The sequence below is a fragment of the Corticium candelabrum genome, chromosome 6 (assembly GCF_963422355.1).
Source record: "Corticium candelabrum chromosome 6, ooCorCand1.1, whole genome shotgun sequence".
Lineage (NCBI taxonomy): Eukaryota > Metazoa > Porifera > Homoscleromorpha > Homosclerophorida > Plakinidae > Corticium > Corticium candelabrum.
The window spans coordinates 2,719,511-2,735,144 of record NC_085090.1 but is presented as its reverse complement, the minus strand read 5'-3'; the positions used below and the strand labels follow the sequence as shown (position 1 = coordinate 2,735,144).

At 40.9% G+C, this 15,634-nt stretch overlaps 1 protein-coding gene across 1 annotated transcript; it reads right to left on the bottom strand.

Moving 5' to 3' along the window:
- Nucleotides 1–4,774: 4,774 nt before the first annotated feature.
- On the bottom strand, nucleotides 4,775–7,965 carry LOC134180743 (peroxidasin homolog). Its single transcript, XM_062647929.1, has 8 exons — nucleotides 7,657–7,965; nucleotides 7,527–7,581; nucleotides 7,320–7,424; nucleotides 6,987–7,253; nucleotides 6,249–6,908; nucleotides 5,683–5,928; nucleotides 5,331–5,614; nucleotides 4,775–5,266 (listed from the first exon to the last, which is right to left on the bottom strand). Exons 1-5 carry the CDS (start codon nucleotides 7,963–7,965, stop codon nucleotides 6,541–6,543), a joined length of 1,104 nt encoding a protein of 367 aa, XP_062503913.1. The 3' UTR covers nucleotides 4,775–5,266; nucleotides 5,331–5,614; nucleotides 5,683–5,928; nucleotides 6,249–6,540.
- Nucleotides 7,966–15,634: the final 7,669 nt, after the last annotated feature.

Sequence of the window (15,634 nt, the reverse complement as noted above, 5' to 3'; positions counted from 1 at the left end):
TAGCGTGATACCTTTGGGTCTCGTGCACAGAATACAAACATTTTTCTCTTTCTGACTCTCTCACTTAAGTCACCTCAAGCGCAACCATGCTATTGACATAATTGATTTGCGTATATACTATTGTTCAATATATACAATACCCGACTTATAGACATGGACATTACTATCGGTATCGGTTAAATTTTCCTTGTCAATACCACACGATTAGGTTTGAATGTGGTACTATCATATACAAATCGTTTCAGTTGTATTTAGTTGTATTTTACGGTCTTGGGAAGTTGAAAACCGTAAGGCGTTGTGGACAATATGCTCAGGAAGCCTTTCGTGAGATAAAAAAGCTCAAGAATTTACAATATCTCAAAATTTAAAAATCATCTACAAGGAAATGACTGGTTTTTGGTTGAAAAAGGTTTCAGAATAGTAGAGTGCACAAGACAAGCAGCAGTCACGACCTACGAAGAGATTCAGGAGGGGCAACAGTACGACTTCAATCATCTTCAAACTTGGGAACTTCAAAGTCTTATTGGCCGCTTTCAGTAGCAAGTAAAGTACAAATGCTGAGGTAATGATGATGATTTCTTTTTTGAATAAATTCTTTTTATCGGATTTAGCATTTAGTGCCACAACAAAGAACGCAAATGTCAGTAGTGGTACATTCTCTAAATTTCACGCGCGCGCGCGCGCGCGCGCACACACACACACACACACACACACACACACACACACACACACACACACACACACACAGCAATTCTCCATCCATGTTCTTCCTTCATGAGTAAATGGTGCGGACCATATTGTTAGGCCTGTTCATAGGACCTTATATTGTCCCCACGTAATCTCTGGACTCTGTTCAAATTTTGATTGCAGAACTACGTATGATTTCTATAACCTTGTTGTTTAAAGTTTTGGTGGCAATGACAACATCAGAGCATCCCTTTAGATGCTGCTCTGTGTTTCTTTCCTTAGTGATTGATAAGACCTTTTTTTAAATTTTTGTGCTGTAATAGTGCAAACAGGTTAATTGAGAACACTGCGTAGGTCGGTCTGATCTAATACTTGTTTCATCTCATGTTTCTCTTATCTTTCTTCATATTTCTCATTTCCTCAACTTCCTCATTCAACTCTGTAACTACAGCTTCCGCTATAGATTTCCATTTAGTACGATGTTGGCCAATGTGCATCCATTCTTTGTTGAGCTTACATTTCTTTAAAGCTCTTATCACAACATCCTCCTATGTCAGCTTATGACCGCTTACGGACCTTTTACCTCCTTCAAACTTGCAAAACAGCAGTTGCCTTGGAATATGATTATAGCTACAGATATGGGCATAATTATGGAGCCACCTCCATATCAGCTGAGGCATAGAAGTCAACAGAACATTGCAGATTTATGAACATACCTGCTGACCCGCTGATTCTACATCGGATCATGCTATTTGAGTATTTATTGTTCTGATTGGACGCTTTGACAACCCGTAACAACAAAGATTAAGAATGACCACCGCCACCATGCATTACGTGTCCAAACCGTTCATGTTGTGACATCACAAGAGCAGATGAGAGTAGACTCACAATATGCAAGTAAACTGAAAGGTGTAATCTTTGAGTATGTTTTCTGACATAAACAAAGTCATTTTATTGTTTAGAAGCTTTTAGAAAACAACTTTCATTATTAATTAACTTTCAAAATGGTTGAACTTACAGCAAGAAGCAGTCATGTAGGTCACACATGATCACCTCCAATCTCAGACATGTTGATGGCACAATCAGAGCCATTACCTCACCATATGATTTGTTCTAATTACTAAAATGTGCAGCTGTTGCTGTAGATGCATGTACTTGCAGTGTCTTAGAAAGTCCAATAATTTTAAATCTAAGTCACACGGTCAAGGTGGCTCCATAACTATGCCCATGTCTGTATGTAGGATGAGCGTCTCTCCTCTCTGTTCAATAGTACAGCTTAACGATTTCAAATATTGGCCGCTCAACTCTTAATTAGGATGCATCAAAAAATAATCTTTAAATAACTTACTCTTGTCAGCAGCCTGAAAACCGTGCAGATTGCTTCATCATCACAATTTCATAATATCAGCATTGTAGTAAAGCTGAGGAGTGATTTGGAGAGGATGGTCTATATGTAGCTTAGATGACTATTTATCCATAAAATTGTCTACTCTGTATAGATGAGACTGGCTTTGACGGGAGAAATTCTATTCAAAAGTATGGATATGCAGTGAGAGGACAGCAGAAAGTCACAAGCTGTTGGTACTGTACGTGGAAGCTATGACAGTAAATGGTATGTTGGATGTAAAACTGACAGAATGATATGTGGCAGGAGAAATGTTCATTGAATTCCTAAGGCATAACATTATCCTTCACGTGAGGCCATTCAATAGCATCAATCATTAGTAATTGTTATAAGCAATGCAGCCCTTCACTACATTGATTCTGTTTTCAATCTGATACAAGGACTTGGAATTTATTTTAAAAATTCTATCATACAGTCCACATCTGAATCCCATAGAGGAAGTGTTTTTCAAAGTAAAATGCTACACTAGAAGCAATCAATGACCACATTCTAGATGAAGGAGTAAGAATGAGAGAATTAGCGCTGCGAGCATTTAGATATGTTACCGCAACAGACTGTCAGTCCTACCTAGAAAACTCAGGTTATGTGCGTAATGAACGTATTGATCTTACATCTGCATGCAGCTGACTCTCCTAATTTACTTCTTTGTAACCAATCGGTTTATTATGCTTTTCTGTACGTCAAAGTCTTTGTGTTATCGCTCTCAACTCTTGTAAGCCGTATAGATATCTTAGCTGTTGCAAACTCTTTCCTTCTAGTCATCTCTTTTTCCAGGGCTCACTCGAGCTACAGAAGTACCAGAACAAGCATTACTTTCACTTGTACTGGGTGGCCACATCAAATTGCAGTAGCATTAACTGACCCGATCTCAGTCACTAATGATGCCACAGTTTGTCTTGCTGATTTGCTGGTAACTTGAAACATCGGAACACTATGTAGATCGTTCATTGAAGTATGATAACACGACATCAACCATTTCCGCCCACAGCCTTTATTGCAGATTGGTAAACCGTTTGTCGTGCACGCTGTGCAAGTTCTCTACCAAGTCTTCTATTCTTTCTCCTTTTGTATCAACGCTAGAGCGCTTCCATTTTCGCGACTGCTGTGATCCTGCCCTTCGTTCCTCAAACGTTTCATCTGACTGACCACTGTTGTTTGCTAGCGATTGGCTGCACGCTGCTGTACACACTTACACGCATTAGGTTGAGCTCTACTTGTAGGGCAAACCAAAGAGTAACATGCAAAAACAAAGAGTAACAGAACTACTACAGCCCAAAACCTAATCTGTGTGCTGAACGGTCCAGTTATTGGCGTTGGTGCCAATTTAGCTCTAATATATATATATATATATATATATATATATATATATATATATATATATATATATATATATATATATATATTGCGCATGCTAAACGTTTGTCTTCCTAACATCTAAACATAAGATACAATGACCAGACACAAAATTTTAACAGAACACAAAAATTGGGTGTTAGAGCCCTTTTAGCTGAAACTACAGTACGCCACTGGTCAAGCGTCGCAATGTGGGCCGGGGGCCTCTGGTATATACAATTTAGCCTACCTTGCTGCTGAATATCCTTTTATACCGCTTGTGATAGCCTGGTCCCCAGACTCACGATAACCTGGCAGTGTTCGGTTCCCCGTATAACAAATACACTTTCAGCCTCCCGTGAGTCTGCACTCTCCGTGCCCATGTTCACACACTTACTTCACTAAGTGTCAACTGTCGTCACAGTCTTGGCACACCACGTGACTAAATATTACCTATGTCACAAACTTAATTAGCTTATATCTATCTAATGTATGACCCAGCAGATTGTGTATCACGCCCAAGCCGCCAAAACAGTGCGTGGTGACTCTCCACGGCGAGTGATTCACCAAGTTCACACACTCAAAATCTCAAGACGACTTTAGCATGTGGAAAGGTGAGTGTATTCCTACGTTCTTGTTGGAATGGCGAGCCTGGCAAGTCTAGTTACAGCGATCCGGACTTCGCGTGACGTTTACTCGTTGTTTGTGCGGACAAAGATGTCTATTCCTCCTCGGATACCCTCCCGAAAGTCATCATAATTGAAAACACGAAGAGTGGGCTGCAATTCCACGTCAATGTGTCGACGATCTCTCGTTGCCATTGCGCGCTCTACTGGCCTTTACAATAGAGTCTGCGCACTAACAAGAATCATGCAGATAGCGGATGTGAGACAAAACAACGAGTGAACTACACGCGAAGTCCGGATTGCTGTAACTAGACTTGGCAGACTCGTTAGTCTACAAGAGTAGGACAATAACGTAAGAATACACTAACATTTCCACATGCTGAAGTCGTCTTGAGATTTGGAGAGTGTGAACGTGGTGAATCACTCGCCGTGGAGAGTCACCATGCGCTGTTTGGAGGCTTGGACGTGATTTACAAACTGCAGGGACACACATTAGATAGATTCAAGTCAATTGAGTTTGTGACGTGGTAGTATTTAGTTACGTGGGGTGCCAAGACTGTGACGTGGGTTAACACTTGTTGAAATGGGGTGACACTTAATGAAGTAAGTGTGTGAAAGTAGGTGAGGTGAGTCCAGACTCACGGGAGGCTGAAAGTGTTATACGGGAACCGGACACTGCTAGACTCACGTGAGTCTAGTCTGGAGACGAGGCTATTGTGATACATGCAAAGCTATACATATAAAAAACTAAAAAAACACCAAAAAGTATAAAGAAATTTTTATTTATTCGAATTTACAATACAACCCACACAACAACCACAAATACTAATCTATATTTTAATGCATACAATTCCAGCAAAGTATTTGGTTTCCGTGGTGGTTTGTACTTGCTTCTGGTCATAGCTGCCAGCGTGCTTGTAAGCATTTGTCGATGCTGAGTCACGGAATCTGAAATAGTACCTTGATGCTCCTGCAAAGTCGTAGCCACTCCATCCACACTGGCCGGAATATACGGATGTTGACCCTGAATTGCTGTTCTTCTTAAATATTTTCCGTCCCTCAACAGTGCACGCCCAATAGTATCCCTCAGGACAATGATAAAATTTAGATTTATTCCACGTGGTTGACGAAGAAACAGCATAATACACCGAGCGGTTGTAAGTAGACCGACGAAGTCCCCAACAGCTGTCACTAGTCAACATCCATCTCAAATCCACTGTATGCGTAAAAAATGAATCAATACTAGAAACAAAAATTATTGTAAATTGATTACCATATACCTGCCACTTTCAATTGCACACTCGCCAAAATCCTTTTATTGCCAGCATAACATACGTACTTACCACTGTCCCATGCAGTTGTTTCTCGTATAACTAATGATCCATTACGTAATACAGTCCTTTTGGCTGATCCTAACCCACACTGTTTGTGTGGAAATATCCATGCAGTTGTTGCAGGTATATTAGGCGCTACTGCAGCAGTGCAGTTGAGTGTTATAGGTTTCGAAGCAGTGCAACAACAGAAGCCGGGGGACGATGAACAAACTCTAGACTTGTAATAACCACTACATGTGGGCAACAAACATTAATTAAATTTACTGAGTAAAAATGTGTATATATAGCAAAGTCTTACCTACAGCCGTACTCTGTGTGTCTCTTCCTAAGTAATTGACAGCGTGGCAACGATATGTTGCACTGTCTTTGTGAGAAACAGCCAGAAACCGTAATTGTCCATCCCTGTCATGTTTTAGTCGACGAGATTCTTTTGTCCAATAGACTTGAGGTGCGGGAGGGCCAACACCGGAACAATTTAGTGTTACATTTTCTCCAGGCCAGACAACTATTACAGGAGGAGTGCGACTTGTCACACGTGCTGAGCCTGTAAAGACCAAATATATAGATAATTACAATTAATATTAATGTACACAGCAATCTAAACCTTTACTAAAACTTAATCATTTTAGACTAACGTGTTAAAATATACATTATGGACAGTAACATTTTTAAGAAAGGCATGAAATAACCAACTGTCAATTAGCATTTATTAGCTATATGTATGGTATACATTTTACTACATGTTATTATTGACGTGTACGACTACGTTTTGCAAAGCGTAATGCATCAACCCTACTTTGTCTTTAATGGACAAAAAATCAATAACCTAACAAAAACAAAATAATTAAATTATATATTTTATACCTTTGACTACAAGTTTCATATCCTGTCTTAAAACTGCAAGCGAATATATGCTTTTAGATTTAGCAACGCAAGAGTAATTTCCTGTGTCATTTCGGGTAACGTTTTTGATGATTAGTAAACACTCCGTTGTGTTCGTTCTATCTGTTGTCATATTGCCTTTTAGTTTCAACCATGTGACAGAAAATCCTGGTAAGGCACAGAGGTTGCACTTAAGAGTCACATCATCACCAAGCTCGACTTGAACTTCCAAATATAGTCTTGAAGACAAATCTATAAGAAAACATAAATAGTTTCAAAAATTAGGTTTTAATTTATATGTATAGATATATAACAATTTTACATAATGTATGTTTACTGACTGAACACATAATCTTATGATCTTACTTCCATTGAGTGGTTGCAACTTAATTGTAAATGAATACGTTTTCTTCCCTAGACTGTTTTTTGCAGTACAGGTGTATTTATCTCCATCATCTTTACTAATACTCTTAACGATAAGACTTCCGTTGACGTTCACTTTGTTGACCTCAAGTTTTTTGTGACGCCGTGACCAAGTTATTGTCGGAGATGGAAAACCTGTTGCCAAACAGTCTAGTTTGATGTTTTGTCCTTCTTGTACGGTCACTACTGATGGAGGAACCAGAACAAATTTGACAGAAACTATAATCAGCATAAATAATATATTAGTTTTTGTGCATGCAGGTCTATAAATCAAGCTTTCAACGATAGAATATTAACCTTGAATAGTTAGAGTTGCGTAGCTTTTTGCTATGCCAAAAATATTCTCAGCCAAACAGATGTATGTTCCTGCGTCTTGATGATGAACGTTAGTAATGGCTAGAGAGTTATTCTTTGACATGGTCACTCGAGATTGAGGTAGCGTCGACTCCAGCTTCAACCATCGAATTTGAGGCGATGGGAAACCTTCAGCAGCGCATTGAAACTCGGCTGTTTCAGACTCCGACGCCAGAACATCGCTTGGCTGTTTGGTAATAACTGGAGGCTCTGCGCAACAACATTCTATCAGTTAACACTTAAACGGTGTTAGAGACGTCAACCAAGGTACAGTACCAATTCTATCGTCGTTGCCTAAGCCAGAGTCTCCCTTTGAACCTTTTTCGCCTTTCAAACCTGAAGAACCAACTATTCCTCTGTCTCCTTTGTCGCCTTTGCTACCTGCATACATTTAATGTAGAGAATGAATAGACAAAAAGATTCGAGGGTGTGACTAAAAAGTGTCTCTTTGTTGTGAGTAGGACATGTGTGCATGACCCTTACCTTGCATGCATAGAATCTTACTATCCACACAACGGGCTTTCAAAAACTTTGTCAACTGTATCGCATGGAATTGAAAACAGCATCGTAAGTTACTACGGAAATTCTAACGATATTTGCTTAGTCACCTTACCTGTTGCTCTGCTATTTTACCAAAATAGTCGTTCAGTGTTTGTACACCCTCCACACTTTCGTCATTTCTAGTGTAACGCAAAAGCAAGTCGTGATCACGTAAATTGACGTCTTTTGTTGTTTGGCGTTGCATTTTGAGAGTAGCAATTGAATCTTTCATGAACTTCTCCAGCACTTGCAATCGAGACTGATGAAGACTGAGTTGACAGAAAACGATGGTGAGCACCACCGATGTCAGTACTGGAGTAGTGTAGAGAACTAAACGTTCTCTAACACCACGTCGGGCAACTTCTTTGTCTCTAGTAGCCATGTGACTCGCAAGTATACTGGATACAGGTCACATGGCAGTTTAGTAGCCTAGCAACTAAAGTGCAGCCAAAACAAGTAGACTACTACAACATTACGCAAAGACAATCTAATTGTGTGTGTGTATATATATATATATATATATATATATATATATATATATATATATATATATATAACTGAAAATCTACACATATATTTTATGTATACAATAGTCAAGAATGAGCAAAGAGGCGTTGCAGAATAATACTTTTTGTGCAGCAGATGTTATATTTATTGAAGAAATATTCACACACACATATATAACTTTGTGGCAATTGCAGAATCCTCTTGTAACAAATTAGTTGTTAATTAAGTAACAGCAGTCGCCATGCTTTGCTGCACGTGTGCCTTTATGACATGTCAAACGTAATAGTGACGGTATAGAGAACAGAATCGCATTATGTATTCAAGTCCATCTGGCAATGAAGGAAGGCTGAAAGCTTTTCTCTTCTATGCATTTCTTTCAAGTGTCTCTGCATGAAGAAACGAGTGCATGCGCCAGGCAAGTTTTGTCATCAATCTAGGGATTGGCCATGCAGACAACTTTAATTTCATGAGATTACAAAACGTACATGGCTACTCAACGCTGATATAAATTTTGTCTGGAAATCACTTTACATCAGAGCCTCTAATATCTAGAGGACTCTGCATGCGCTACGTACTGCATACTGATTAGAAGCTGTTTCTATAGAACTCTACAAGACTCTACGCTAAAGCAGTTTTACAGACTGTTTGAGTTTAAAATATTGATTTAAAATAGTAAAAACATTTAACTGACAACCCTGTATGCTCATTTAACTTGCTGAACGTGTGAACGAAAGCATTGGTCATCAACTGGATCAACTATTGAATAACGACAAGGATCTTTCAGAGGTGGTATCTAACACAAAGAAACTCCAACACTGATTGATAGATGCTAACAACACTATTACAGTTAATGCTTTGATTGACAGCTCATCTCAAAAAGACGCTGCACGTCTGCTGTCTCTGCAGGTTAAGGGAGCTGGAACTTGGCTCAGTGCTGTACCTTCCTCAAAGAAGTTTGCGCTATCACCCAACAGTTTTATTTCGGCAGCTTCAATGAGGTTAAGGATTCCTGTCTCCTTTCCTGAGTGGGTCAACAAGTGCGATTGTGGTCGAACTTTAGATATAAAGGGCTCTGACGCAGATGGATTCCACCTCCTAACATGCAAGCACGGTGGCGGCCCTGTGTGAACCTATGATTCGATGATGTCAGTATGGTCTGAGTACTTGAGTCAGTTCATCTGCCCCACAAGTGTGAGCCTAGGAACCGCTACACACATTCGAACAATCGACCTGACATCCTAGTTGATGACTCGGAGACAGGATCTAACGTTGAGTTAGACATGGCACTAGCTCAGCCATGGGCATCAGACACAAGGCCGGATCCAGAGGGGGGTTAAGGGGTTTAACCCCTTTCTCCAATAAGCGTGGTTCAATAATTTGATTAGAAAAGAGAACATTAGTAATGCTATAAATAACTGCTAACAGTAACCCCCTCTTTAAAAAATTCCTGGATCCCGCGCTGAGACATCTTACCTCGAGCAGCTACAACTGGGGAAAGCGCAGCAATGAGAAGGGAGCAATTCAAGGAAAACAAGTACGCCCATGAACGACTACCCGGTGGATATTCGCCAACAGTCGTGCCTCTTGTATTCGAACATTTCGGTCGTTGGGGGGAGAAAGCGTCAGAGTACTTGAGGGTTCTCTCTGCTTTGTGGAGGGATGACAATGGACGATCTAACATTGCTGAGTTCAAAACACACTGGAGACGACGATTTTCTATCAAGCTGCAGCAATACAATTCAAGGGTGATCTCTAGGAAGATGACAGTAATTTCAGCTGGACAAAAAATCTTTCAATGTCCTCGACGAATATTAATTTGTTTTAAGTAAGTGGTTAAAGGTTTTCTAAACCCCTTATGGGTCATCTGTTGTAGCCTTAAGTGTTTGTTGTTGATTTAGAGGAACTCTACTTAAGTTAAAGACTAGCTTATAAACTCTTGATGGAAATTTCTTTGGATTTGAAATATTTGTATTTAACAGACAGACAGACAGACAGACAGACACACAGACAGACAGACAGACAGACAGACAGACAGACAGACAGACAGACAGACGGACGGACAGATAGATAGACAGACAGACAGACAGACACACTGACAGACACACAGACAGACACACAGACAGACAGACAGACAGACAGACAGACAGACAGACAGACAGACAGACAGACACACACAGACACAGACACAGACACACACAGACACACAGACACACACACACACACACACACACACACACACACACACACACACACACACACAGAGTATATGAACTGTCATTCATGTCACCAACCATATAACGACAGATGCCATGGTGTGTACATTGTTCGAAATAAAATGCCAATTGGCTAAAAGGCATGGTATCTCAGGTATACTTACTAGTGTCAACAACAAAATGAGTGATAACATCAATGAGAGATACCATTAAGTTAAATAAATAAAAATAGTTAATTTAACGTAACTTAATTAGCTCAATTTAATAAATATTGTGTTAACACACATCCTATGCTCATTTAAATTGTATAGTGTTTATCTGTTAATAAATATTTTGTAGTAGTTTTGAAATAGAATTAAACTGCCTGAGTACTTTGAACTTTGAATGCATGTACCCTGTTATTAATTCCATGTTATTCAATTGCACACAGGAAATACATTTACAATACATAGTACACAGTTTGATGTATGCAGTGGATGCAACAGTGCAAATATTGACGCATGCACAATCCAGTAACTAATGTGCACTCAAAAAAGATTTCAAGAAAATTAGAATTTGTTTAACCGCAAAAAATTACAATTATAAATCATGCGATCGAATTTATTTGAAGTCAATTTGTGTCGAGAAACAACGCTCAGCAGACAACATTCAAAACTGAGGCCCCCTTTGAATAAACGGTGCATGTTACTGCTCGAAAGGTGCGCAGAAAGACAGCACTTCGTTTATGTAACATGTCCACTAACTACCGAGAATCGAAGGTCGCGCCACTAGCCTCGTAGACCAAAGAACCTTCGCACCAGCGGCTAGTCCAAACCGCGTCCAAAAAATATTAGCTCCGGCCGTGTGTGTGTGTGTGTGTGTGTGTGTGTGTGTGTGTGTGTGTGTGTGTGTGTGTGTGCGTGCGTGCGTGAGTGCGTCTGTGTGCGTGTTTGTGTGAACCCATGATTCGATGAAATCAGTATGGTCTGAGTACTTGAGTCAGTTCATCTGCCCCACAAGTGTGAGCCTAGGGACCGCTACACACATTCGAACAATCGACCTGACATCCTAGTTGATGACTCGGAGACAGGATCTAACGTTGAGTTAGACATGGCACTAGCTCAGCCATGGGCATCAGACACAAGGCCGGATCCAGAGGGGGGTTAAGGAGTTTAACCCCTTTTTTCAATAAGCGTGGTTCAATAATTTGATTAGAAAAGAGAACATTAGTAATGCTATAAATAACTGCTAACAGTAACCCCCTCTTTAAAAAATTCCTGGATCCCGCGCTGAGACATCTTACCTCGAGCAGCTACAACTGGGGAAAGCGCAGCAATGAGAAGGGAGCAATTCAAGGAAAACAAGTACGAGGTTCAGTCGGTTTGTTTGTGTTGTTCTTACTGTCTTGCACGCTTTAACCGCTATTCTAGACCCGACAACCGTCACACCTTTTGGTGTTGCTGATAGCGATTTGTCGTCGCCGCTGTGCAATAATGCACCTCCGTCGTGCTCAGGCTCTGTTTTCAGCTCGTCTGCTTTGATTAACGACTAACTCTCGTCTTCACAACAGTCTCAACGATGCGCTTCTGAAAAGTTATTTCGACGAGTTTGCGAAGCATTTGGACGATTTGGGTCGTCCTAGTGCGCTAGAACATCACACTAATACTGGAGATCACCCGCCAATTAACGTGTCGCCTTATCGTTTACTCTCTCCAAGAGAGATGAAGTAGAAGGTAAAATCGAATCAATAATACGCAAAGATGCTGTTCGCCCATCCCGTTTGCCTTGGGCTAGCCCCGTTGTGTTGGTAGATAAACCAGATGGCAGTGAGCCTTTTCTGTATCGATTATCGCCGCATGAATGCTTGCACCAAGAAGAACAGGTATCTCATTTTTGGCGTTGACGACATTTTGGGTCTTCTTTCTGGTAAGCAGTTCTTTTTCAGCCTTGATTTTATGTCAGGGTACTGGCAGCTTGCTATCGCTCTTGATGACATTGAGAAAGCCGCCTTTACCACTGCAGTCGTCTTGTTTGAATTTAAAACCATGCCGTTTGGTTTGTGCAACGCTCCAAGTTCCTTTCAACGGGAAATGGATTCTGTTCTTGCTGGCCTCATATGGCGTACTTTGATCGTGTATCTTGAAAATATTCTTGTTTCTTCTACTGATTTGACAGCCATATTCAAAATTTGTAAACAGTATTTTAACACTCCGACAGCAACCTCAAATGAAACCTAGCAAATGTCATTTTGCGCAACAAGAATTCCGATATCTTGGGTACGTGGTTACGCCACCCGGACTTCGTGTCGATCCTGCGAAAATTGATGATGTTACTGCTATTAAAATCTCTACAAATAAGTCTCAACTCAAGGCATTTTTGGGTCTTACGTCATATCGTTGCTTTGTTTTGTCATACGCCGCTAGAATTCCAAATATCAAATCCGCGACGAGTCACAACGGATGCGCGAATTGCGAAATTTTATCGCGAATACGACGCGCGACGACTAGTAGCGACTAGCAGCGATTAGCAGCGATTAGCAGTGCATTCGCAATCAGAAACATGCCGATCGCGTCCGTGGCTTCTTTTGTAGAATAAACTGTTTCATAGAGTTCCGTACACGTTATCTACTAACACACAAATGATAAAACCGTAGCTATACAGTAAACACAAAAGTAACCGTGCAGAGAGATGTAAAAGGATTGGTGCCAACGCGTGGTCAGAGAGACAACTGTAAGTTATTGATATTTATTACTTATCCCAGTTCCACAACAGTAACCAAAACACAACAGTACATTCCAAGCATTACCTCTTCAAGCAAGACCTAACATTTCATCTACAACTCTATTCACTCTACGTTGCATAGTCCTTCTTCCAAGTTGGATCCTTTACTGTCCTTCCCGATCGAGTTGTGATGATTTCATCTTTGCTGGAGTGGTTGCTATTCATCTTGGTTCCGAACTTCTCTTGCACTCCTTTTGCTTCTGAGGTTACCTCCTCTTTCTTATTCCTGACATGTTCATCGTCAAAGCTGTCATAATCGATTTCTTCATTCAAATTGATTTCGCTCAACCCCTTTGGCCGTGCCTGTAGCTGGCGTCAATTTCGACGCAGCTTCCGTCCATTGTTCAACTGTATCAATTATGAACGGGCTCCCAGCTGTTTAATCACAGTAGCTGGTATTTTCCAGTTGCGAGTATTCATATCCCATTTTAGCAGGTGATCGCCTGGGGCCAGGATTTACCTACGCTTCGTCTCATGACGCCTATTGTGATATTGTGCTTGGCATTGCTTGCTTTTGCAATCCTGTTCACGAACTACAGATATATTAGGTACGCTAGGTACCAGAGCCTTTGGCAACACTGGAAGACGCGAACGCAATCGTTATCCCATGATAAGTTTAGCTGGAGATACACCAGAGCTGCTATTTGGGCTTGTACGTAGAGCCAAGAGTGTCAAATAAAACGCACTGCCAGCATAAGACGACTTTTGCATTAGAGTCTTGAGAGATTGAACTATGCGTTCCGCAAGACGATTGCCTTGCTGGTGTCGCGGAGGAGAGGTTGAATGATTAAATCCATACTCGCGAGCAAATGTCCGAAATTCCCTGTTTACGTACTGAGGGCCATTGTCGCTGATGAAGTGGACTGGAATGCCATGGCGAGCACAAACATTTCATTGCAAGCAGTAATAACTCCCGCTGTACTGTGATCTTGTAACATTTGAATTTCATTGTAGCGAGAATATTAGTCTACCAGTAAAATGTAGTCTTTTCTCCCACAGTGAAAGATGTCTGAGGCTATACCTATTGCCAAGGATGATCAGGAAGGTCTGTGGACCTTAAGGGTTCTCTTTTTGTTGGTGACGAAATTGAGCACATACTGCACATCGATCGATGGTGTCATCAATTGCTTTATTCATACTCTGCCATCACATGTGCTCGCGAGCCCTTACCTTGGGTTTCGCGGCTCCCAAGTGTCCTTCATGAGCTTTATCCAACATCTCTTTCTGTAATTTCTTGGGCATGACAATATTATCTGTCTTTAGCAGAACACCACTTACACAACGGAACGTATGCTGGAAATCCCAAAACTGACGTACAATCTGTTCCATTCGTATTTTTAAGTTAGACCATCTCTCACGTATGTATTCCAATATCTTTGATAGTTATTGGTCCTTTTCTGTAGCTTGACGAATATCAGCAAACAGTTCATCAGAAGCAGAAAGTCTAGCTAGGGTTGCTGCACTGATGTAGGTTTCAATGTCGTTTGCCATGTTGTTGCTTCTGTTTCCCATCGGGCAACGAGACGAGGCATCTGCTACTGTCAAGTCTTTTCCTGGTACATACTGCACACGATAATGTAAACGGTTAAGTTGAACACTGGCTGATGTCCTTAACATTCTTTATTGGAAGCAAGGGTTTATGATCAGTTTCTAGTATGAAGGCCTTTTGTCGACGCAATAGACATGTTCAAACCTTTCACATGCCCAAGTGTTAGCAAGGTCTTCCTTTACTATGTAGCTATATCTTTTCTCCGCTTCCGTTTGGGTTCTCGAGGCATATGCTATTGACGCACGTCTTTACCCTTGTTGCTCTTGCATCAATACGGCTCCTATTGCATAGGAAAGGGCATCTGCAGCTACTATCGTTGGGGCCGTAGGTAAATAAAGTGCAAACACTGGTGCGCTTGCCAATAATTTCTTGAGTCTACCAAATGCAGCTTCTTGGGCTGGGCCCCAATACCATTCCAAGTCCTCTTTTAGTAGGTTACGAAGTGATCCTGTCACCTCCAAAAGATTAGGAAAGAAAATTTTCCCAAATATGCTGCCATTCCATTGAATTACCTCAAGTCCTCACGGGAGATGGGGTCGCTATTAAAAGCAACGCTTGTATCTTTGTTGCATCCGGTTGGACACCATCTGATGTGATGTTATGGTCAAACATTTTCACTTGCTAAGCTTGAAATTTACATTTGGAAGCATTCAACCGCAGTTCCTGCTGGCGGCATTGGTTTAAAGCTTGATGGAGACGCCGATAATGTTCTTCTTTTGTGCTTTCCCAACCAGAACATCGCAAACGTAGCAAATGGTACCTTCAATTCCTTTAAGCATGGCTGACATCGCTCTGTGAAAGATTTCTGTTCCTAAGTTAAGTCCAAATGAGAGACGTGTAAATCTAAATCGACCATGTGGTGTCAGGAAAGTGGTTAGCTTTGAACTCTCCTTTACTAAGGAGATCTGCCAAAATCCTGATGCTGCATCTAGAGTCGTAAAGTATTTGGATCTTTCAAATTTGGGGACTATTTTCTCAGCCGTAGGCAGATGATACTGTTCCCAATTTACTGATTGGTTGAG